This window comes from Salvelinus sp. IW2-2015, linkage group LG8 (assembly GCF_002910315.2).
Source record: "Salvelinus sp. IW2-2015 linkage group LG8, ASM291031v2, whole genome shotgun sequence".
NCBI lineage: Eukaryota > Metazoa > Chordata > Actinopteri > Salmoniformes > Salmonidae > Salvelinus > Salvelinus sp. IW2-2015.
Window position 1 is genome coordinate 46,104,710 of NC_036848.1, and position 20,752 is coordinate 46,125,461.

The 20,752-nt window shown below is 45.6% G+C and overlaps 1 protein-coding gene across 1 annotated transcript in view; it reads right to left on the reverse strand.

Annotated features, from left to right (window-relative positions):
- lrpprc (leucine-rich pentatricopeptide repeat containing) overlaps positions 1-20,752 on the reverse strand; it is a 71,257-nt gene that overhangs the window by 40,704 nt on the left and 9,801 nt on the right. The window contains exons 12-22 of the mRNA XM_023993558.2: positions 16,429-16,547; positions 16,085-16,178; positions 15,178-15,247; positions 9,917-9,944; positions 9,486-9,543; positions 7,181-7,287; positions 6,883-6,960; positions 6,721-6,780; positions 6,523-6,636; positions 6,152-6,282; positions 5,621-5,706 (exon numbers count right to left, since the gene is read on the reverse strand). Of these exons, the coding sequence (XP_023849326.1) occupies positions 5,621-5,706; positions 6,152-6,282; positions 6,523-6,636; positions 6,721-6,780; positions 6,883-6,960; positions 7,181-7,287; positions 9,486-9,543; positions 9,917-9,944; positions 15,178-15,247; positions 16,085-16,178; positions 16,429-16,547 (945 nt within the window). The remainder of the gene's footprint in view (positions 1-5,620; positions 5,707-6,151; positions 6,283-6,522; positions 6,637-6,720; positions 6,781-6,882; positions 6,961-7,180; positions 7,288-9,485; positions 9,544-9,916; positions 9,945-15,177; positions 15,248-16,084; positions 16,179-16,428; positions 16,548-20,752) is intronic.

Here is a 20,752-nt window from a genome sequence, read left to right on the forward strand (position 1 = left end):
TTGGCTTTGGGGATGACCAGTGAAATATACCTGCTGGAGTGCGTGCTACGGGTGGGTGTTGCTACGGTGACCAGTGAGCTGAGATAAGGTGGGGCTTTACCTAGCAAAGACTTATAGATGACCTGGAGCCAGTGGGTTTGGCGACGAATATGAAGCGAGGGCCAGCCAACGAGAGCATACAGGACGCAGTGGTGGGTAGTATATGGAGCTTTGGTGACAAAACAGATGGCACTGATAGACTACATCCAATTTGCGGAGTAGAGTGTTGGAAGTCAAAGTCAAGGATCGGTAGGATAGTCAGTTTTACAAGGGTATGTATGAGGGTATCACTCAGCATGAGTGAAGGAGGCTTTGTTGCGAAATAGGAAGACGATTCTAGATTTAATTTTGGATTGGAGATGCTTAATGTGAGTCTGGAAGGAGAGTTCAGTCTAACCAGACACCTAAGTATTTGTAGTTGTCCACATATTCTAAGTCAGAACCGTCCAGAGTAGTGATGCTAGTCGGGCGGGCAGGTGTGGGCAGCGATCGGTTGAAGAGCATCCATTTAGTTTTACTTGCATTTAAGAGCAATTGGAGGCCACGGAAGGAGAGTTGTATGGCATTGAAGCTCGTCTGGAGGTTTGTTAACACACAGTGTCCAAAGATGGGCCAGAAGTATACAGAATGGTGTCGTCTGCGTAGAGGTGGATCAGAAAATCACCAGCAGCAAGAGCGACATAATTTATATATACAGAGAAAAGAGTCGGCCCGAGAATTGAACCTTGCGGCAACCCCATAGAGACTGCCAGAGGTCCGGACAACAGGCCCTCCTATTTGAGACACTGAACTCTATCAGAGAAGTAGTTGGTGAACTAGACGAGGCAGTCATTTGAGAAACCAAGGCTATTGAGTCTGCCGATAAGAATGCGGTGATTGACAGAGTCGAAAGCCTTGGCCAGGTCGATGAAGACTGCTGCACAGTACTGTCTTTTAATCGATGGCGGTTATGATATCGTTTAGTACCTTGAGCGTGGCTGAGGTGCACCCATGACCAGCTCGGAAACCAGATTGCATAGCGGAGAAGGTACGGTGGGATTCGAAATGGTCGGTGATCTGTTTGTTAACTTGGCTTTCTAAGACTTTAGAAAGAGTGTCTCCCCCTTTGAAGAGGGGGATGACCCGCAGCAGCTTTCCAATCTTTAGGTATCTCAGATGATACGAAAGAGAGGTTGAATAGGCTAGTAATAGGGGTTGCAACAATTGCAGCGGATCATTTTAGAAAGAGGTTCCAGATTGTCTAGCCCAGCTGATTTGTATGGGTCCAGATTTTGCAGCTCTTTCAGAACATCAGCTACCTGGATTTGGGTGAAGGAGAAGCGGGGGAGGGACTTGGGCAAGTTGCTGCAGGGGGTGCAGAGCTGTTGGCCGGGGTAGGGGTAGCCAGGTGGAAAGCATGGCCAGCCGTAGAAAAATGCTAATTGAAATTCTCGATTGTCATGGATTTATCGGTGGTGACAGTGTTTCCTAGCCTCAGTGCAGTGGGCAGCTGGGAGGAGGTACTCTTATTCTCCATGGACTTTACAGTGTCACAAAACGTTTTCGAATTTGTGCTACAGGATGCAAATTTCTGTTTGAAAAAGCTAGCCTTTGCTTTCCTAACTGACTGTGTATATTGGTTCCTAACTTCCCTTAAAAGTTGCATATCGCAGGGGCTATTCGATGCTAATGCAGTACGCCACAGGATGTTTTTGTGCTGGTCAAGGGCAGTCAAGTCTGGAATGAACCAAGGGCTATATCTGTTCTTAGTTCTACATTTTTTGAATGAGGCATGCTTATTTAAGAGATGGTGAGGAAAGCACTTTTAAAGAATAACCAAGCATCCTCTACTGATGGGATGTGGTCAATATCCTTCCAGGATACCCGGGCCAGGTCGATTAGAAAAGGCCTGCTCGCTGAAGTGTTTTTGGGAGCAATTCACAGTGATGAGGTGTGGTCGTTTGACGGCTGACCCATTACAGACGCAGGCAATGAGGCAGTGATCTCTGAGATCCTGGTTGAAGACAGCAGAGGTGTATTTAGAGGGCAGGTTGGTCAGGATAATATCTATGAGGGTGCCCGTGTTTACGGATTTAGGGTTGTACCAGGTCGGTTCCTTGATAATTTGTGTGAGATTGAGGGCATCTAGCTTAGATTGTAGAACGGCCGGGGAGTTAAGCATATCCCAGTTTAGGTCACCTAACAGTACAAATTCTGAAGATTGAAGGGGGGCAATCAATTCACATATGGTGTCCAGGGCACAGCTGGGGGCTGAGGGGGGTCTATAACAAGCGGCAACAGTGAGACTTATTTCTGGAAAGGTGGATTTTTAAAAAGTAGAACCTTGAACTGTTTGGGCACAGACCTGGATAGCATGACAGAACTCTGCAGGCTATCTCTGCAGTAGATTGCGACTCTGCCCCCTTTGGCAGTTCTATCTTGGCGGGAAATGTTGTAGTTAAGGATGGAAATTTCAGAATTTTTGGTGGGGGAAATCTGACATTTGGATTGAACCCAAGTTAACGAGTGTGGGGGGGGTTAGGGGGGAAAAAAAGTTACCCGCTCCCCGACTGCCCATCAGCATGTTACACACACCAGCAGAGTCGTACTGGGGGAAGGAACATGTTAGCTAGCCTGCGAGGGAATGAGCATCCATCAGAGGAGAGACAGCTCATCTCTTCTTCTCTCCTTCCTGACGGCACCACTAATCACCACGACCAGTGGCTCGGCGCTAACATGACCAAATGGAGGCTAGGTTGTCCAAGCAGACGGAGTGGTATGTATATCAGCCAAGCCAGCCAGCCAGGGATCTGAAACTCATCCAGCCACATACTGCCACGGCCAGGTAAACAAATATCACACAGGCCATTAATCCCTCTAATTTCCCTGCCTTGCGTTCCACTAGGCCCCTGCACACCCAGGGCTGTGTTTACCGGTGGACCCCACAGAGGCTTTAGCTATCCCTATGCAGGGGGATGAAGGGAAAGGTGGAGAGGTGAAGGTGGAGGTAAAGGAAGGAAGTAAGGAAAACAACAAAGCCATTAAAAGAGGGGAGCCGGTGAGTGGTTGTGCCATAAGTCATGATCGTCAGCGCGGGCCTGGCGGTCTGTACCGTGGCCCGGTAGGCCGGGGCAGCGAGGTGTGCTAATGTGGATGGACAAGCCGCCGCCGCACTCACTGGGTAATGGCCAGCTAACCCCCCCCCCTCCCTCCCTCCCTTCACAGCACCTCTGCTTGAATTGCACATGCAAATTTGTGTGTGTGAAATGTTCAAGCACTTTCCCGGACATGATATGCCATTAGTATCAGGACGATTTCTGTAATTCTGTTAAAGTACGCGAGTCCTGTAATTTCTCTCGCTCTCTCTCTGTGACGGGGGAGACAAGCGGACAGAAGGGGGGGGGGGTGAGAGTGACACGCATCTTGAAGGAAAGAGAGAGAGGTAGCGTGAGAGAGACGGGGCACACATTTACGCTGTCACTGTGTGCACAAAGCAAAGAAGAAACACTTTTATTGTAATTGGGTCTTACATGGGCAGGCAGAAACCCACCGTGGCATTCAGATAATGGCTGGTTAATGTGGGCGTCCTGAGAGTGAGAAAAAGGCGGCTGCTGCCTGCTCCTCGCCACATGCATACAGCCTGCTCTCTGAGAAAATAATTACTCCTTCAGCAGACATTTAACTGCATCAAACACTTCCTTCACTCAGGAGTTGAACTTTGCTGTTCTTTCATATGGCTTATGGATATAGGCATCTTGTAAAGATATATATACAGTTGAAGTCAGAAGTTTACGTACACTTAGATTGGAGTCATTAAAACTCGTTTTTCAAAATTCCAGAAAATGATGTCAATTAGCCTATCAGAAGCTTCTAAAGCCATGACATCATTTTCTGGAATTTTGGTGTATGTAAACTTCTGACCCACTGGAATTGTGATACAGTGAAATAATCTGTCTGTAAACAATTCTTGGAAAAATCAAGCAAAACTAATCAAGCAAAACTATAGTTTGTTAACAAGAAATTTTGGAGTGGTTGAAAAACGAGTTTGAATGACTCCAACCTAAGTGTACGTGTACCTGTGGATGTATTTCAAGGCCTACCTTCAAACTCAGTGCCTCTTTGCTTGACATCATGGGAAAATCAAAAGAAATCAGCCAAGACCTCAGAAAAAACATTGTAGACCTCCACAAGTCTGGTTCATCCTTGGGAGCAATTTCCAAACGCCTGAAGGTACCACGTTCATCCGTACCAACAATAGTACGCAAGTATAAACACCATGGGACCACGCAGCCGTCATAACGCTCAGGAAGGAGATGCGTTCTGTCTCAGAGATGAACGTACTTTGGTGAGAAAAGTGCAAATCAATCCCAGAACAACAGCAAAGGACCTTGTGAAGATGCTGGAGGAAACAGGTACAAAAGTATCTATATCAACAGTAAAACGAGTCCTATATCAACATAACCTGAAAGGCCGCTCAGCAAGGAAGAAGCCACTGCTCCAAAACCGGCATAAAAAAAACAGACTACGGTTTGCAAAAGCACACGAGGACAAAGATCGTACTTTTTGGAGAAATGTCCTCTGGTCTAATGAAACAAAAATAAAACTGTTTGGCCATAATGACCATCGTTATGTTTGGAAGAAAAAGGGGGAGGCTTGCAAGCCGAAGAACACCATCCCAACCGTGAAGCACGGGGGTGGCAGCATCATGTTGTGGGGGTGCTTTGCTGCAGGAAGGACTGGTGCACTTCACAAAATAGATGGCTTCATGAGGGAGGAAAATTATGTGGATATATTGAAGCAACATCTCAAGACATCAGTCAGGAAATTAAAGCTTGGTCGCTAATGGGTCTTCCAAATGGACAATGACCCCAAGCATACCTCCAAAGTTGTGGCAAAATAGCTTAAGGACAACAAAGTCAAGGTATTGGAGTGGCCATCACAAAGCCCTGACCTCAATCCCATAGAAAATGTGTGGGTAGAACTGAAAAAGCATATGATAGCAAGGAGGCCTACAAACCTGACTCAGTTACACCAGCTCTGTCAGGAGGAATGGGCCAAAATGCACCCAACTTATCGTGGGAAGCTTGTTGAAGGCTACCCGAAACGTTTGACCCAAGTTAAACAATTTAAAGGCAATACACTCAATTAGTATTTGGTTGCATGTAAACTTCTGACCCACTGGGAATGTGATGAAAGAAATAAAAGCTGAAATAAATCCCTCTACTATTATTCTGACATTTCACATTCTTAAAATAAAGTGGTGATCCTAACTGACCTAAAACAGGGAATTTTTACTAGGATTAAATGTCAGGAATTGTTCAAAACTGAGTTTAAATGTATTTGGCTAAGGTGTATGTAAACTTCTGACTTCAACTGTAGATGTACAGGCTTAACCAAACCACACATTTATCCCTAAAATATGACTGACCGGGAACAAGTCTGGTGTTAGCCTGCTGAGCTAAAGCCAAAGTATTAGCTCGGGGAGCTAACGGAAGTCTTCAGGTCTTAAGCATGGTGACTTTTCAGGCAAGGTTTCTCAGCAACTAACAGAAAGCAACTTCCCTCGACTATGTTGCCCTGACAGTGTCTAATGCCCACTCACCTTCCAGTCTGCCCTGCTTGGTCAGGACCTTGACTAGAGCCACGTACTTGCTGGAATCCAGAGACACAGAGGAATCCTTACGGCTCCTAGACATGGGGGGTTGAGAGAGTTAGACCAAAGATTAGAAAAATGTAAAAAATAAATAAATAAAAAATTGGTGTGTGAAAGATCTCGAACGTGGCTGATGCAGTTCATGTCACAATTGCAACTCCCATCTCCCTACAATTCAGATTCCTCTACCCCCCCCCCCCCCCCACTGATGAAGCAGTGCATGGGAAAGGGAGACAGAGATTGGAGCTGAAGGTGAGTGCAGCACCGAGGCCTTTCTGTTTCTGAAAGGTTACAGATGCAGGGTGTGGGGCGAGGAGAAGAGATGGGGGTACGTACGCACCGGATTCATCAGAACACCCCTGTCCACTGCTCTGGCCCGGCCAGTGCATTAACGTCTCTCCTAATCCAGCTCATGTTCAACTTTAATGCTTAGCTGGACCGAGTATAGGGGAATGTGTGTGTGTTTCCCAATCCACTTACAGCTCTCTTTTCAAGTTCAGCGCCTCTTCCACATTGTCATGGCGACAGCAGAGGTGGATGAGGGTGGCGTAGCTCCCGGCAACCATGTCTGCCTCGTGTTGTTTTTTCAGCTCCAGAGCCCTGTCCAGTTTCTGTCAGAAAGACAAGACGTCTTTAAAAATCAACCTTCATCTCAAATGCTTAATCCTAAGGCTGGACTCATAGCTCACAACTGCAGAGCCGCAATAGTCAGCCGGCCCAGTAGGACATTAACAACCCTCATTTAATTGTCTCTTACTGTCGAGCAGCAGACTATCACTCTGGAACTGAACCAGGTTTAAGCTTAACAAGCATTACCCAAAAGAGAGAGGGCATGTGTGCTGAGACTGTACCTCCTCGGCACACAGAGTGAGGATGAGTTGTTTCAGGGTAGCTCCTACTGGTTTACTGTCAGCCTTCAGCTCAGCCAGCCTGCTCTCCAGCACCAAAACCTTGCCATCCAGACTCTGAAAGGTAGACAGGAAAACATTACACACACTCTCCCTAAATGACCATCACCTATATCTCTAAAACCCAATGAATACACTCACAACGATTCTGTTGTCTGAGAAGTTCAGAGGTTCTTGGCTGTCCACCAGGGCGATGACATCCTAAAAGAAACCAAAAGAACCACGTAAGAAAGAAACCAAAACTGCATCATTAAGAATACCTTCACATACAGCAGCTGTGAGTCAGTGATTTAGGACAGATACCTTGATGAGCTCAGGCACGTGATAGGAGTCTAGCAGGTTTCTGATCCCTCTGTAGATGTTCCCTGGGATGATGATACCCTGCAGGTCAAACACGGGAGAACAGGATTAAAATAAATTATCTTTCACCTTGGGTTGTCCATTTTAGGAGGGGGCAGATTGCTAATCTGAAATTTGAGACATGGGTAATCTGAATCTCATTATCCGCATAGACAACTCTTAATCTGAGATCAATGTGTGTAAGCCTGTCAGAGGGGTTGTATTTCTGAATGGGATGAGTCAAATATCTGTGTGTGTGTACCATGCTCTTCAGCTGGTTGAAGTACTGCCTGAGCTTGTCCTCCTGAGCCTGCACCTCTGCCTCAGTCATGCTGTCCATCAGGTTATAGAGAAAGTAGGACACAGCCTCTGTAGAGATGGAAGAGAGGAGTGATGTTATACTTGCACACACACAGATGGATACAAGGACATAGAACGTGGTCCCAGGATAATGGCTGTGTGTGTGTGTGAGAGAGAGAGTAGTGCTGACGGTATTCTTTGAGTGAAGCGAACAGTAATGCGTGTCGGGCGGGTGGCAGTGGGTGACAGCCTCGCACTCTGGGGCGGCCGTGCGGAGGACACAACGGGAAGTGACACGGATAACTGTCTCCATCTCTCCCACCAGCACTGCAGCCCGGTCAGACCACACACACAGACACGGAGAGACACAGCCGCGCCACACACACTGAAAGACACACATTCCTGACAAACTAGACTGAGACGCAGGCTGTTTGTTCAGCACTGTGTCAGCAGCCTGGGCCCATTTCCCCTGACAGACAGGCTGTCCCTCTGGCCAGGTCTCACACCCACCCTATATCTAGGGCAGGACATGAACGTGCAAACAGTCTTCATAACGCAGAGTGAGCGCATCGGCAGACTCCTGCAACGGAGACTGCAGATATATACGCAGCGAACGCAGAGACAGACACAGTGGCCTCAGAAAGTATTAATACCCCTTGAGCACCCACCACCTTTTGTTTGTTATAACCTGCATTTGAAAAAGGATTCAATTGAGATGTGCCACTGATCTACACACAATAATCCACAATGTCAAAGTGGAATTTTGTTTAAGAAATGTTTACAAATTAATGAAAAATTTAAAGCAGAAATGTCTTTAGTCAATAACCTTCAACGCCTTTGTTATGGCAAGCCTAAATAGATTCAGGAGTAAACATGTGCTTAACAAGTCACATAATAAGTTGCATGTACTCACTGTGTGCAATAATAGTGGTTGACATTATTTTTTTATGAGTACTCCATCTCTACCCCACACATTCAATTATATGTAAGGTTCCTCAGTCGAATAGTGAATTTCAAGCAAAGATTCAACCACAAGGGAGGTTTTCAAATGTCAAAGAAGCGCACCTATTGGTAGATGGTGCATCAATACACCCAGTCACTACAAAGTAACCGGCAACTGAGTTAGGAAGGACGCCTGAGGAAGGAAACCACTCAGGATTTTCACCATGAGGCATATAGTGATTTTAATGGCTGAGAGAGGATGGAACAACATTGAAGTTAGTCCACAATACTAACCTAAAATGACAGTGAAAAGGAAGTATGTACAGAATAAAAAATATTCAAAAACATGCATCCTGTTTGCATTAAGGCACTAAAGTAATAATGCAAACAAAAAGAAACTTCAAAGAAATGTACTTTTTGTCCTAAATACAAAGCATGATGTTTGGGGCAAATCCAACACATCACTGAGTACTACACTTCATATGTTCAATCATGGTGGTGGCTGCATCATGTAATGGATATTCTCGTCATCGGCAAGGACTAGTTAAAAAAAAAGAAAGTAATCGAGATACGCACAGCGAAACTCCTAGAGGAAAACCTGGTTCAGTCTGCTTTCCAACAGACACTGGGAGACAAATTTACCTTTCAGCAGGACAATAAATWAAAAAAAACACAAGGCCAAATCTACACTGGAGTTGCTTACCAAGATGACATTGAATGTTCCTGAGTGGCCTAGTTACAGTTTTGACTTAAATTGGGATGAGAATCTATGTCAAGACTTGAAAATGTCTAGCAATGATCAACAACCAACTTGACAAAGCTTGAATAAAAATGGGCAAATATTGTACAATTCAGGTGTGCAAAGCTTGCAGAGACTGACCCAAAAAGATTCACCGCTGTAAAAAGGTGATTCTAACATGTATTGACTCAGGGGGTTGAATATCTAATAAAGATAGTGTTTTAATTTTTCATGAATCTTTAAAAAAAAAWTTAAACATTTTCTTCCACTGACAGAATTGTGTAGATCGTTGAAAAACAATTAAATCCCAATTTCTAACAAAATGTGGAAAAGGTCAAGGGGTGTGAATACATTCTGAAGGCACTGTACAGACATGCACACAAATACTTGACTGTCCCGTGTGGCTCAGTTGGTAGAGAATGGAACTTGCAACGCCAGAGTTATGGGGCACCAGCACAAATAAAGTATGAAAATGTATGCGCTCACTACCGGATTAGAGTATGCTAAATGAGTCCAACATAATTTTTTTTTTTAAATAGATAGTGTTCTTATGGCCAGATTTTCATCCATTCACAAATGATCTTACCAGCAGATCCTGTAGCTCCCTGAGAGAAACGATCATCTTTGTACAGCAGCTCAGTGATCTGAAAACAAACACAACCTTAAGAGATGCATCTCATACAAAGACACACCTACATACAAATCGCACAGCATCACACCTGAAGTGAAAACTCATGCCCCAGAATTATATAGCAGTCATATTGTTGCCTTTTAAAATGCATCAATACAATCAACAGGGGAACAGTTAGAGAAAAAAAACATTGCAGAAATAAATATCTATAAAACTGGGTAATAGTCTAGAGGTCATCCAAATTGCAATCAAGATTTTATATATGTCATACATTTCTACCTGCAACATTCTGAACCTTCCACCTGCTTCAATAAACCCCTGAATGTTTCTCCCAGCCGATTATGAACAGAGCTGAAACCAAGCAGCAGTGCTGTGCATTGTCTTACCTTGGCCATGCTCTCCAGATCGTCAGACCTGTAGGGGGCAGCAGAGGACAAGACATCAGGATACAAGGACACCGACAGAAATAAGCACACAGAATCAGGATACTTTGGCTGACAGAGGCAGCCCAATTCTGAATTTCCTTTACCTAGTTCTCAAAACATATATCTGATGTGATTGGTCAAAGACCAATTTGTGGAGAAAGAAATTATGAGAATTAGGTTGCCTGTGTAAGCACAGCCACATACAGTACTAGTCAAAAGTTTGGACACCTACTCATTCATGGGTTTTTCTTTATTTTGACTATTTTCTACATTGTAGAATAATAGTGAAGACATCACAACTATGAAATAACATATGGAATCATGTAGTATCCAAAAACGTGTTCATTAACCTAATGAAAATATATTTTATATTTGAGATTCTTCAAAGTAGCCACCCTTTGCCTTGACAGCTTTGCACACTCTTGTCATTCTCTCAACCAGCTTCATGAGGTAGTCACCTGGAATGCATTTCAATTAACAGGTGTGCCTTCTTAAAAGTACATTTGTGGAATTTCTTTCCTTCTTAATGCGTTTGAGCAAATCAGTTGTGTTGTGACAAGGTAGGGTTGGTATACAGAAGGATAGTCCTATTTGGTAAAAGACCAAGTCGATTTTATGGCAAGAACAGCTCAAAAAAGCAAAGAGGAACGATAGTTCATCATTACTTTAAGACATGAATGTAGTCATCTTCAAACGCCCAGAAAAGGCTACTCTCCTCGATGTTATCCTCACAAATAATCCTGATAGGTATCAGTCTGGTGTTTTCTGTAATGACCTTAGTGATCACTGTTTTACAGCCTGTGTTCGTAATGGCTGCTCAGTGAAAAGACCTGTCCTGATTTGTCATAGACACTTGCTAAAAAACTTTAATGAGCAAGCCTTCGTTCATGACCTGGCCTCTGTAAATTGGTATAGAATCAGCTTGATCCCTTCTGTCGAAGACGCTTGGACCTTCATTTTCAATATTTTCAATGATATTGTTAACAAACACACCMCCCTCAAGAAAATGAGAATTAAAAACAGGTTCAGCCCCTTGTTCGACCGTGATCTTGTGGAGTTACTACACCTCTAGAATTGCATTTGGCGAATCGCTCGGCACACTCATACTCAGGCTGACTGGCTATCGTTCAGGCAAATGAGAAATAAGTGCACTCAGGCTATCCGGAAGGCCAAAGTTAGTTACTTTAAKGAGCAGTTCTCTCTCTGTGGGTCTAACCCCAAGAAGTTCTGGAGAACGGTTAAAGACATAGAAAATAAACCCTCCTCCTCACAGCTGCCCATGTCCCTTAATGTTGATGATGTGGTTGTTATTGACAAGAAGCACATGGCTGAGCTCTTTAAATCACCACTTCATTAAGTCAGGATTCAAATTTGACTCAGCCATGCCTCCTTGCCCATCCAACATTTCTTCATCTCCCACCCCTTCTAATGCGACTATCCCCGATGCTTCTCCCTCTTTTCCCCCTGCCCCGCTATAAAGTTTCYCCCTGCAGGCAGTCACTGAGTCCGAGGTGCTAAAGGAGCTCCTTMAACTTKACMCCMAAAAAACATCTGGGTCAGATGGTTTAGACCCTTTCTTCTTTAAAAAGTTATTTATTTATTTATTTAACTAGGCAAGTCAGTTAAGAAAAATATCTTATTTACAATGACGGCCTACCCCGGACGACGCTGGGCCAATTGTGCGCCGCCCTAAGGGACTCCCAATCACGGCCGGATGTGATACACCGCCAAGCCCGTCTCTCCTTTCTGGGGAGGTTCCCATTGCTTGGAAGGCAGCCACAGCTCGTCCTTTATTTAAAGGGGGAGATCAAGCTGATCCAAACTGTTATATGTCTATTTCGCCCTGTTTATCAAAAAAGTTTTGGAAAAACTTGAAAATAAATCAACAGACTGGCTTTCTTGATGTCTATAGCATTCTCTCGGGTATGCAATCTGATATCCACTCAGGTTATGGATGTGTCACTGCAACCTTAACGGTCCTCAATGACATCATCATTGCCCTCGATTCTAAGCAATATTGTGCTGCTGTTTTTATTGACTTGGCCAAAGCTTTTGATACGGTAGACCATTCCATTCTTGTGGGCTGGCTAAGGAGTATTGGTGTCTCTGAGGGTCTTTGGCCTGATTTGCTAACTACGTCTCTCAAAGAGTGTAGTGTATTAAGTCAGAAAATCTGCTGTCTCAGCCACTGCCTGTCACCAAGGGAGTAGCCCAAGGCTCAAACCTAGGACCCACGCTCTTCTCAATTCACATCAACAACATAGCTCAGGCAGTAGGAAGCTCTCTCATCCATTTATATGCAGATGACAGTCTTATACTCAGCTGGCTCCTCCCCGGATTTTGTGTTAAATGCTCAACAACAAAGCTTTCCTAGTGTCCAACAAGCTTTCTCTACCCTTACCCTTGTTCTGAACACCTCCAAAACAAAGGTAATGTGGTTTGGTAAGAATAATGCTCCTCTCCCACACAGGTGTGATTACTACCTCTGAGGGTTTAGAGCAGGAGGTAGTCACCTCATACAAGTACTTGGGAATACGGCTAGACGGTGCACTGTCCTTCTCTCAGCACATATCAAAGCTGCAGGCTAAAGATAAATCTAGACTTGGTTTCCACTATCGTAATCGTTCCACTTTCACCCCAGCTGCCAAACTAACCCTGATTCAGATGACCATCCTACCCATGCTAGATTACGGAGACATAATTTATAGATCAGCAGGTAAGGGTGCTCTCTAGCGGCTAGATGTTCTTTACCATTCAGTCATCAGATTTTCCACCAATGCTTCTTATAGGACACATCACTGCACTCTATACTCCCCCGTAAACTGGTCATCTCTGTATTCCCGTCGCAAGACCCACTGGTTGATGCTTATTTATAAAACCCTATTAGGCCTCACACCCCCCCCCCCCCCCATCTGAGATATCTACTGCAGCCCTCATCCTCCACATACAACACCCGTTCTGCTAAAAGTCCAAAGCATACACATCCCTGGGTCGCTGTTCTTTTCAGTTTGCTGCAGCTAGTGACTGGAACGAGCTGCAACAAACACTCAAACTGGACAGTTTAATATCAATCTCTTCATTCAAAGACTCAATCATGGTCACTCTGACTGACAGTTGTGGCTGCTTTGTGTGATGTATTGTTGTCTCTACCTTCTTGCACTTTGTGCTGTTGTCTGTGCCCAATAATGTTTGTACCATGTTTTGTGCTGCTACCATGTTGTGCTGTCATGTGTTGCTTTGTTCTGAAAGGATGATCTCTGTATGTGTGGTTCCCACCGTGAAGCATGGAGGTGGTGTGATGGTGCTTTGCTGGTGTCAACTGTCAGTGATATATTTAGAATTCAAGGCACACTTAACCAGCATGGCTAACACAGCATTCTGCAGTGATATGCCATCCCATCTGGTTTGAGCTTAGTGGGACTATCATCTGTTTTTCAATGACCCAACACACCTCCAGGCTGTGTAAGGGCTATTTGACCAAGGAGAGTGATGGAGTGCTGCATCAGAGGACCTGGCCCCCACAATCACTCGACCTCAACCCAATTGAGATGGTTTGGGGTAAGTTCGACCGCAGAGTGAAGGAAAAGCATCCAGCAAGTGCTGAGCATATGTGGGAACTCCTTCAAGACTCATGAAGCTGGTTGAGAGAATGCCAAGTGTGCAAAGCTGTCATCAAGGCAAAGGGTGGCTACTTTGAAGAATCTCAAATGTTTTGTTTTTTGCACTTTTTTGGTTACTACGTGATTCCATATGTGTTATTCTATAGTTGACGTCTTCACTATTATTCTACAAAGTAGAAAATAGTAAAAATAAAGAAAAACCCTTGAATGAGTAGGTGTCCAAACTTTTGACTGGTATTGTACATACACAGGAATCAGCAGAGACATACAGCAAGCTTCTATAAGAACAATATGACAGATTACTGACATATGAGTCCCAATGGAACATGACAACTCTGTTAATGTCACATGGCAAATCACTAGTAAACAGACAGGGATGACAAGAGCCTGGGCCTTCTGAAGGAGCAAACTATCAATTCTGAATGCTCTAACAGAGATACATGATCACTGAAAACAATGCAACAGGGATAGAGATATATATATATATACACACACACACACACAGGACAGAGAAGAGGACTGCCACTTTGCCTTGACAAATCATCTGAGGAAGAGAGGAACTTGACTGAAGGGAAGAAAAGAGGCACCCTACACAATATTTAGATGAATAGTCACCCGAAAACCATGTCAGACACACGCACCCACACAAAACGATTCCTAAATTATGATGACACAGCCGTGCGTATGTGGCGTTGTCAGCTGGTTTAAGAGAGGCACAGAGACGAGAAGAGGGTGGAGGAGGAGCGGGGGTCTTTAATGATTAAATTATCCCTTGACCTTGCTCTGACACAAGCAGGTTGTGGAGTGTAGTGACATGGCTCTGACACAGCACACCCTACCCAGTGACACCCCGCTCTTCTTTGGCGTCAACCCCAATTATGGGCATAACAGGCCGCCTGCCAACGACAACACCGCAAGGCTCACAGCTGAATCTATAACAGACAGCCAGTCTACCAGGAACATCGTCCAGAGACCAGTGAGAAACGAGTGCAGATGTAGTCGAAATCATTCACATGACATTCATCTAGAAACTTGTCAATCTTCCTCCTGAGGAGGTGATGATGTTTCTAACATCTGCAATATCAGCCCTTTTAACTATCATTTCATAGTCATAACTAACGAGTGTGTGTATATTGGTGTGAGGGGAGGACAGTACAGCAGCGCACAAACACCAGTAAGTATGCCAGGACCTCTGGGCTCCCTGGGGGGGTCAAAACAGATGAGGGCAGGAGGAGTGGGTGTACAGCGTAAACATGTACATCATTGCCCTCCTGCCTGTAGCCTGCCTACAGACCTCAGGCTGGGTAGGGGCAGGGCACAGCCTTAGGGGCAGGGCTCAGAGTACCCTCATTAACATATATCCCAGGGTGCTCCTGGGCCAGGGCTGCAGGTCAGGACCACTGACTGACTGTGTCCATATGCATGAGGCGGCCAGGGCCCGGAACTGGGTGACCTGCTACAGGGAGAACATCACTGCAGTCTAACTATCTCACTGACAGAGGGGGAGAAGGCAAACCAACACATTTGCACACACACTTTACACTTGTAAAGACAAACAGAGCACTCTTACTCTAAAAACAGTTACCACGTAAGAGAACTCACCTTCTGAAGCCCTGGATGAGACTTCCTCTGAAGGTACTCAGGTCCAGGGCAGGGAAGGAGGGAGCAGACACTGGAGAGGGAGTGAGAAACAGACACATTCTGAGGACTACACTAAGGATGTTTGGTTTCCCAAAGCCTTTATAGATAGAAGTGACATGTCAATTTGGTGTGAAAGACCAATAAGACTAAAGAGAAAAATCCAAGCAACCAGATGGACAAAAAAAGAGGTATGTGACAGATTAAGTGAATGAGAGCAAACGGGTAGAGCGAACGAGCATCCATTATTAAACACCCCTCCACCTCATCCCCTCCCATCCCATCGCTCTTCACCTCCACCAGTTTAGGCGCGTTGCTCCCTCGATCCCCCGCTCCGCCAAACATATTCACACACACTAATCACTTAAAAGCCCTGATGAGCTAGGAGTGTACGCGGAGCGGAGAGAGAGCGAAAGAGAGAGAAGAGCAGGCGAGAGACCGCTCTCTGATGGGGCAATTAGGCTCCAGGCAAAACAGAGGCCAGATGCTGATGACGAGAGTCAACTCCCCGGTGCATCCTACATAACCCAACCCTGGGCCCAGAGAGTTACGCTAGGTAGATAGTGCCTCTTGAACGTCTCTGTGAACTATGAGTGACTAGGAATGGGGCCATCATGAATGTATGTTGGTGTACATAAGTGAACAAAGAAGGTGCATTAGACATGATTACGGGCATAACGACCTGTAATAGATGTATGTTGGTGTACATGATTGAGGATAACAACTAATACAGTAAAGATAGTGATGAAAACAAGGGAAGTGCATTAGACATGATTATCGGCATAATGACCTGTAATAGATGTGTGTTTTGACATGTTGAATGGACAGAGGAAGCCATTAAGACAGAGTTGAAATACAGGTAGATACTCACTCATAACCAACAGTCCTGCCAGGTTCCCACTACCAGCCTTAGAGCGCATCTCAGAGGACAAGAAACCCTCAGACTCCAAGGAGCAGCCCATTTCCTACAACAAATAGACACCATTCACATGAACACATAAAAATATATAAAATGCAACCGTACACACACACACAATCAGAAATGAGCAACACACGTACACATCTCATCTTGGCTGTCCATTGAAGACGATGAGGGATGCTCCTCTTGTGCATGGGTGGGGTAGCGCTTCAGGCACTGGTGCCACTTCATGTGGAGGCCACCCACCCCTACACACCCACCCACCCCTACACACCCACCCACCCTACACACCCTACCTTGAATGCGTCCCGGGCAGCGTCTATGTTCGGGAAAGCAGGCAGGACGTAGAAGGACATTGTCTCTACATCAGCTGGTACATCCACTTCCTGCATGCCCTTCAACACCTCCATGATCCCTGGAGGAACATCAACACAGACTAGCATACCCAGCTCTGCTACAGCACAACAGTGGACATCAGGGATAGTGTCAATCCCATTTCCAATTCCAGTCAATTCAGGAAGCACACTGAAATTCCAATACCAATTTCCTTTAATGCTTTTGAGTGAGGAACATTTGGAATAGGGTTTACTTTCGGAGTTGACGGGAATTTAAATAGAAATGGACCCCAACCCTGCAGCATCCAGTGGTTGAGGGGCCGGGCTCCAAACCCATTACCACCACCCTGCTCTCCTCGCAAGCCTCCGCCCCAGGTACACATGCATATGGAACAGGCACTTTGCTGCCTAGGCCTGGATGGACATGAGGCCAAGAGTGGAAGGAACCAGTGTGACTGTGTGCGCGCGTTTCTCAGGGTGAGAAATACCTAGCTATGTTTTCATGTATGTTTCCATGCAGACTTCAGCAAAAGGGCAGGCTAAGTGTTTCAGTGATGTATGTGAGCGCAGAGACATWTCCTGGCTCCCTCACTCTGTGTGTGTGTTTACACTCCACTCAGGCCCACACAGCTCTCTGTATCTCAGTCCTCTTGGGAAGGTCTCTGTTCACCTGGTAATACCCTCCACTGCCCCAAAACACACCTGAATAAAAGATAAGGACCTGCTTTTATCCACCATTAAAACCTAACTTAGGAGCCCCAGCCGGGGGTGTAGAAGGAGAGAGGGGTAGCATTAACCAGGTAGGCACCTGGCTCACTCAGGCCACTCCATCATATGTCCTTCATTCACCCCTCTCTACCTCACAGCTCACTGCCCTCACTGCTTTCAAGAAAAAAGAAAGAGAAAAAAAGTCGATCTGATGCTTTCTTCTCAATGGAGCCTGTGAGTGTCCTCTCCTCTCATCCTTTCTTCATTTTTTTATGAAAGGAGAAGAGCACCTGTTTTCCTGTTGAATAATCTATGATCCATTTCTGGGCGAGCCAGACTGATAGAAAACATGTCAATGGAGCTGGTAAGTGTCAGTCCCATGTTTTATGAGCTGAAATAAAAAAAGAGCCCAGAAATGTTCCATACGCACAAAAAGCTTATCTCTCTCAAATGTTATGAATACATTTGTTTACATCCCTGTTAGTGAGCATTTCTCCTTTGCATGTTGACTGCAGGAATGTCCACCAGAGCTGTTGCCAGAGAACTGAATGTTAATTTCTCTACCATAAGCCACCGCCGTCATTTTCAAGAATTTGGCAGTACGTCCAACCGGCCTCACGTATAATCACGCCAGCCCAGGACCTCCACATGCGGCTTCTTCACCTGCAGGATCATCTGAGACCAGCCACCCGGACAGCTGATGAAACTGAGGAGTACCTCTGTCTGTAATAAAGCCCTTTGGTGGGGAAAAACTCATTCTGATTGGCTGGGCCTGGCTCCCCAGTAGGCGGGCCAGTCATATAAAATCCATAGGTTAGGGCCCTATTAAAATGATTTCAATTGACTGATTTCCTTATATGAACTGTAACTCAGTCAAATTGTTGAAATTGTTGCGATGGTATTTATATATTCAGTATATACTGTATATGACCTGGTTCTCACATGAGATTCTAGAATCAGCACTTTTTCACTAATGCAAGTGTGCGAGGGAGTGAGTTGCTTTTAAAAGCAGCAAGGTAGGCGCTGGTTCAGTGGTTACTTGGTGAACTAACGCCAAACATCGGGGTTACAAACAGGCTTCATATACACGTTCATAAACTCACTGCATAAAGTAGAATTAATGATCCTTTTGATATTTAGGTAAAAGGTGTTAAGACAGGTTAGCAAACATTTCTTTTTAGCTTTTTCCAAGTGCACTTCATCTTACAAATTAAGCAGGATTCACACTGTGGGAATATCTAGCCCTCTAATATTGCACAGGTGAGGCATGAGACTGGCTGGAGCACAGCAGAGGAACTTCACAGTGACTGACAAGACTGACTCCTTGGGACTGAAGGCTTACTTCTCACCTTAGACATCCTGGTACATGCGCAGGCCAGACTATAACTACATGTCCACTGAGGCAGAGGAGACTAGATGAGAAGCCCTCTGAGTCAAGAGATTGACAAATAGAAAGGGAAAATGAAAGAAGAGAATAGCAAGGAGAGGACCAGAATTAAGTGAACTGGTTGCTATTTCTTACACTCCTCCTCTGTCCTTGAAATGAGTACCTGTACCTTCTCTGCCTCGCTCTCCCCCTCTCTCCCTCCATACGTCGCTCTCGGTTTTTGTCTCTTGGAGTACAGGTGGCTGTGACGATGTCAGATGGAATCACTTCTTGTTCCATTAATTACCACACTAACACTCACAGGGTGGACTGAGGGATGGCAGGAGAGGAAGTGGTGAGAGCTGGGTTAGAGGGAGAGGGGGCATTTGTTGAAGAGGTCGAGGAGAGTTGGTTGGGGGGGGGGGGATAGACTGGATGCCTGGTGGCAGACAGGGGGGCTTTAATCGGCACCTCACAAAACATAAAAGCATCTTCGTAAAGCAGAGGCGAACAGAGGCGGCTCGCCGCACCACTTTCTCGCTCTCTCCCTCTCGCCGTTGTCACAAGTGATAAGCGCGCGTACCCTGCTCGGGAGTGACAAGCCGGCCGTGGCTCACGGCTGGTGGGAACAAAAGCAGAGCATATGCTTCCTCAAACTCGCCTGCCCAAATCCACACCTCATCAAAATGCTAAGTTTTTTTGCCCCCGCTCCTGCCCGCCAGTGACACCTGTGGACAGAAAGTGACATGGCGCTTAATATTTCATGCCGGTGCACAGTGGTGCGGGTAATCCAAAGTGAATTCCCTCAGAGCGCTCGCATTTACATGAAATCAAGTCACTCCGCATCAGTCACATCACCTCCACCACGCTGACCCCGAACGCTTTTACACACACACACGGATGGACACAAACACGCCCCTCCTGCAGCCATAGAGCGGCTGCATCATTCATGAGGGTTAACGCTAACAACACAGGGACAACCAGAGTATAAAAGAAAGAGAAGTTTCTTTGTTTCCGCTAAGCGGTCTGACAACTAAATGGATGTCCGAAATGTTCAAACCAGGGTGGAGTCTGCTAACACGCTACTCTGAACCTTCTGAAGCAGACATTCTCACCTATAACTAAGACTCAAAAAACAAAAAGACTATGTATCGCTTCTCAAAGGCAGAACATTTTGTGACATGACGATGTCCAAATGTGGTCATTATGACACGAATTTGAACTGGCCTTGGACCATTTCAGTCTAGCCATTTATCTTTCTGAAATAAAGTAGTAACACAATCAATCATTTTCTATATCAGTATATGAAAACACTCCCAATCACTGTTGAAGGATAAACTGCTCCTAAACCCCCTTCTCCCATGAGGCCTTGTAGTTTCTTCAGGGCTGAAACTGGACTATAGGAAACTAGAGGCTTCCACAGCCACTGTAGCAGAATGACCTGTGACCCCTACGCCCACAGCCCCCAGGAGTAGGTAGGGGGTGGGGGATTAAACCCCTCAGGCTACCGTCCCCCAATCCCCACCAAAAAGGGGGACCCAATCCTTTCCCCCTCAGGGCAGGGTAGAGGTCACATCAGCCTCCTCCTCATATGAGAGAAGAGCATCGCTTAGATAAACCTGCCATTATGCTAATTCACTGAGGGACGTTGAAAAGGAGTGAGGTAGCGCGAAAGATGGAGTGCAGCAGAGCAACAAAAGGGGAAGAAAGGAAAGTACAGTTTGACAGTCAGACAACCAAAACAACTTCCAGTCCTGGGCCTGTTTTAGTCTAGGAGGAGAATAAGAACGTACATTAGTTATCCTGCGACCTTCCTTGACCTTTACCAAGATCTATTCCGAGAGGTCCCCTGAGAAAAACGGGGGGGGGGGGTCATCATCTGTTCCGTTCTGCCTGGAGTGCCCTCTCTCCATCTCAGGCTCAGATCCGACCTCTTTCCCCCCACTTGCCCCCAAACCAGTGAAATCGTTCCAGGGTGGACCACTCTGGCCCATAAATATTTGACAGGCCCTGCTCTTCTAAAAGCCCCTTACGAAGGAGTGGTCTGGAGAAGTCATAACCTGGCCAAGGCCTGAGTATGCTGTGGGCTCCGAGAGTCTCTCTATCCAGAGAGTACTACATAAAGCCTGTATCTCTACAGTAGACAGACACACAGCAGCATTGGCCCTCAGGACATCACATTAGGCTCTCACATACACATATGCCTTTCTA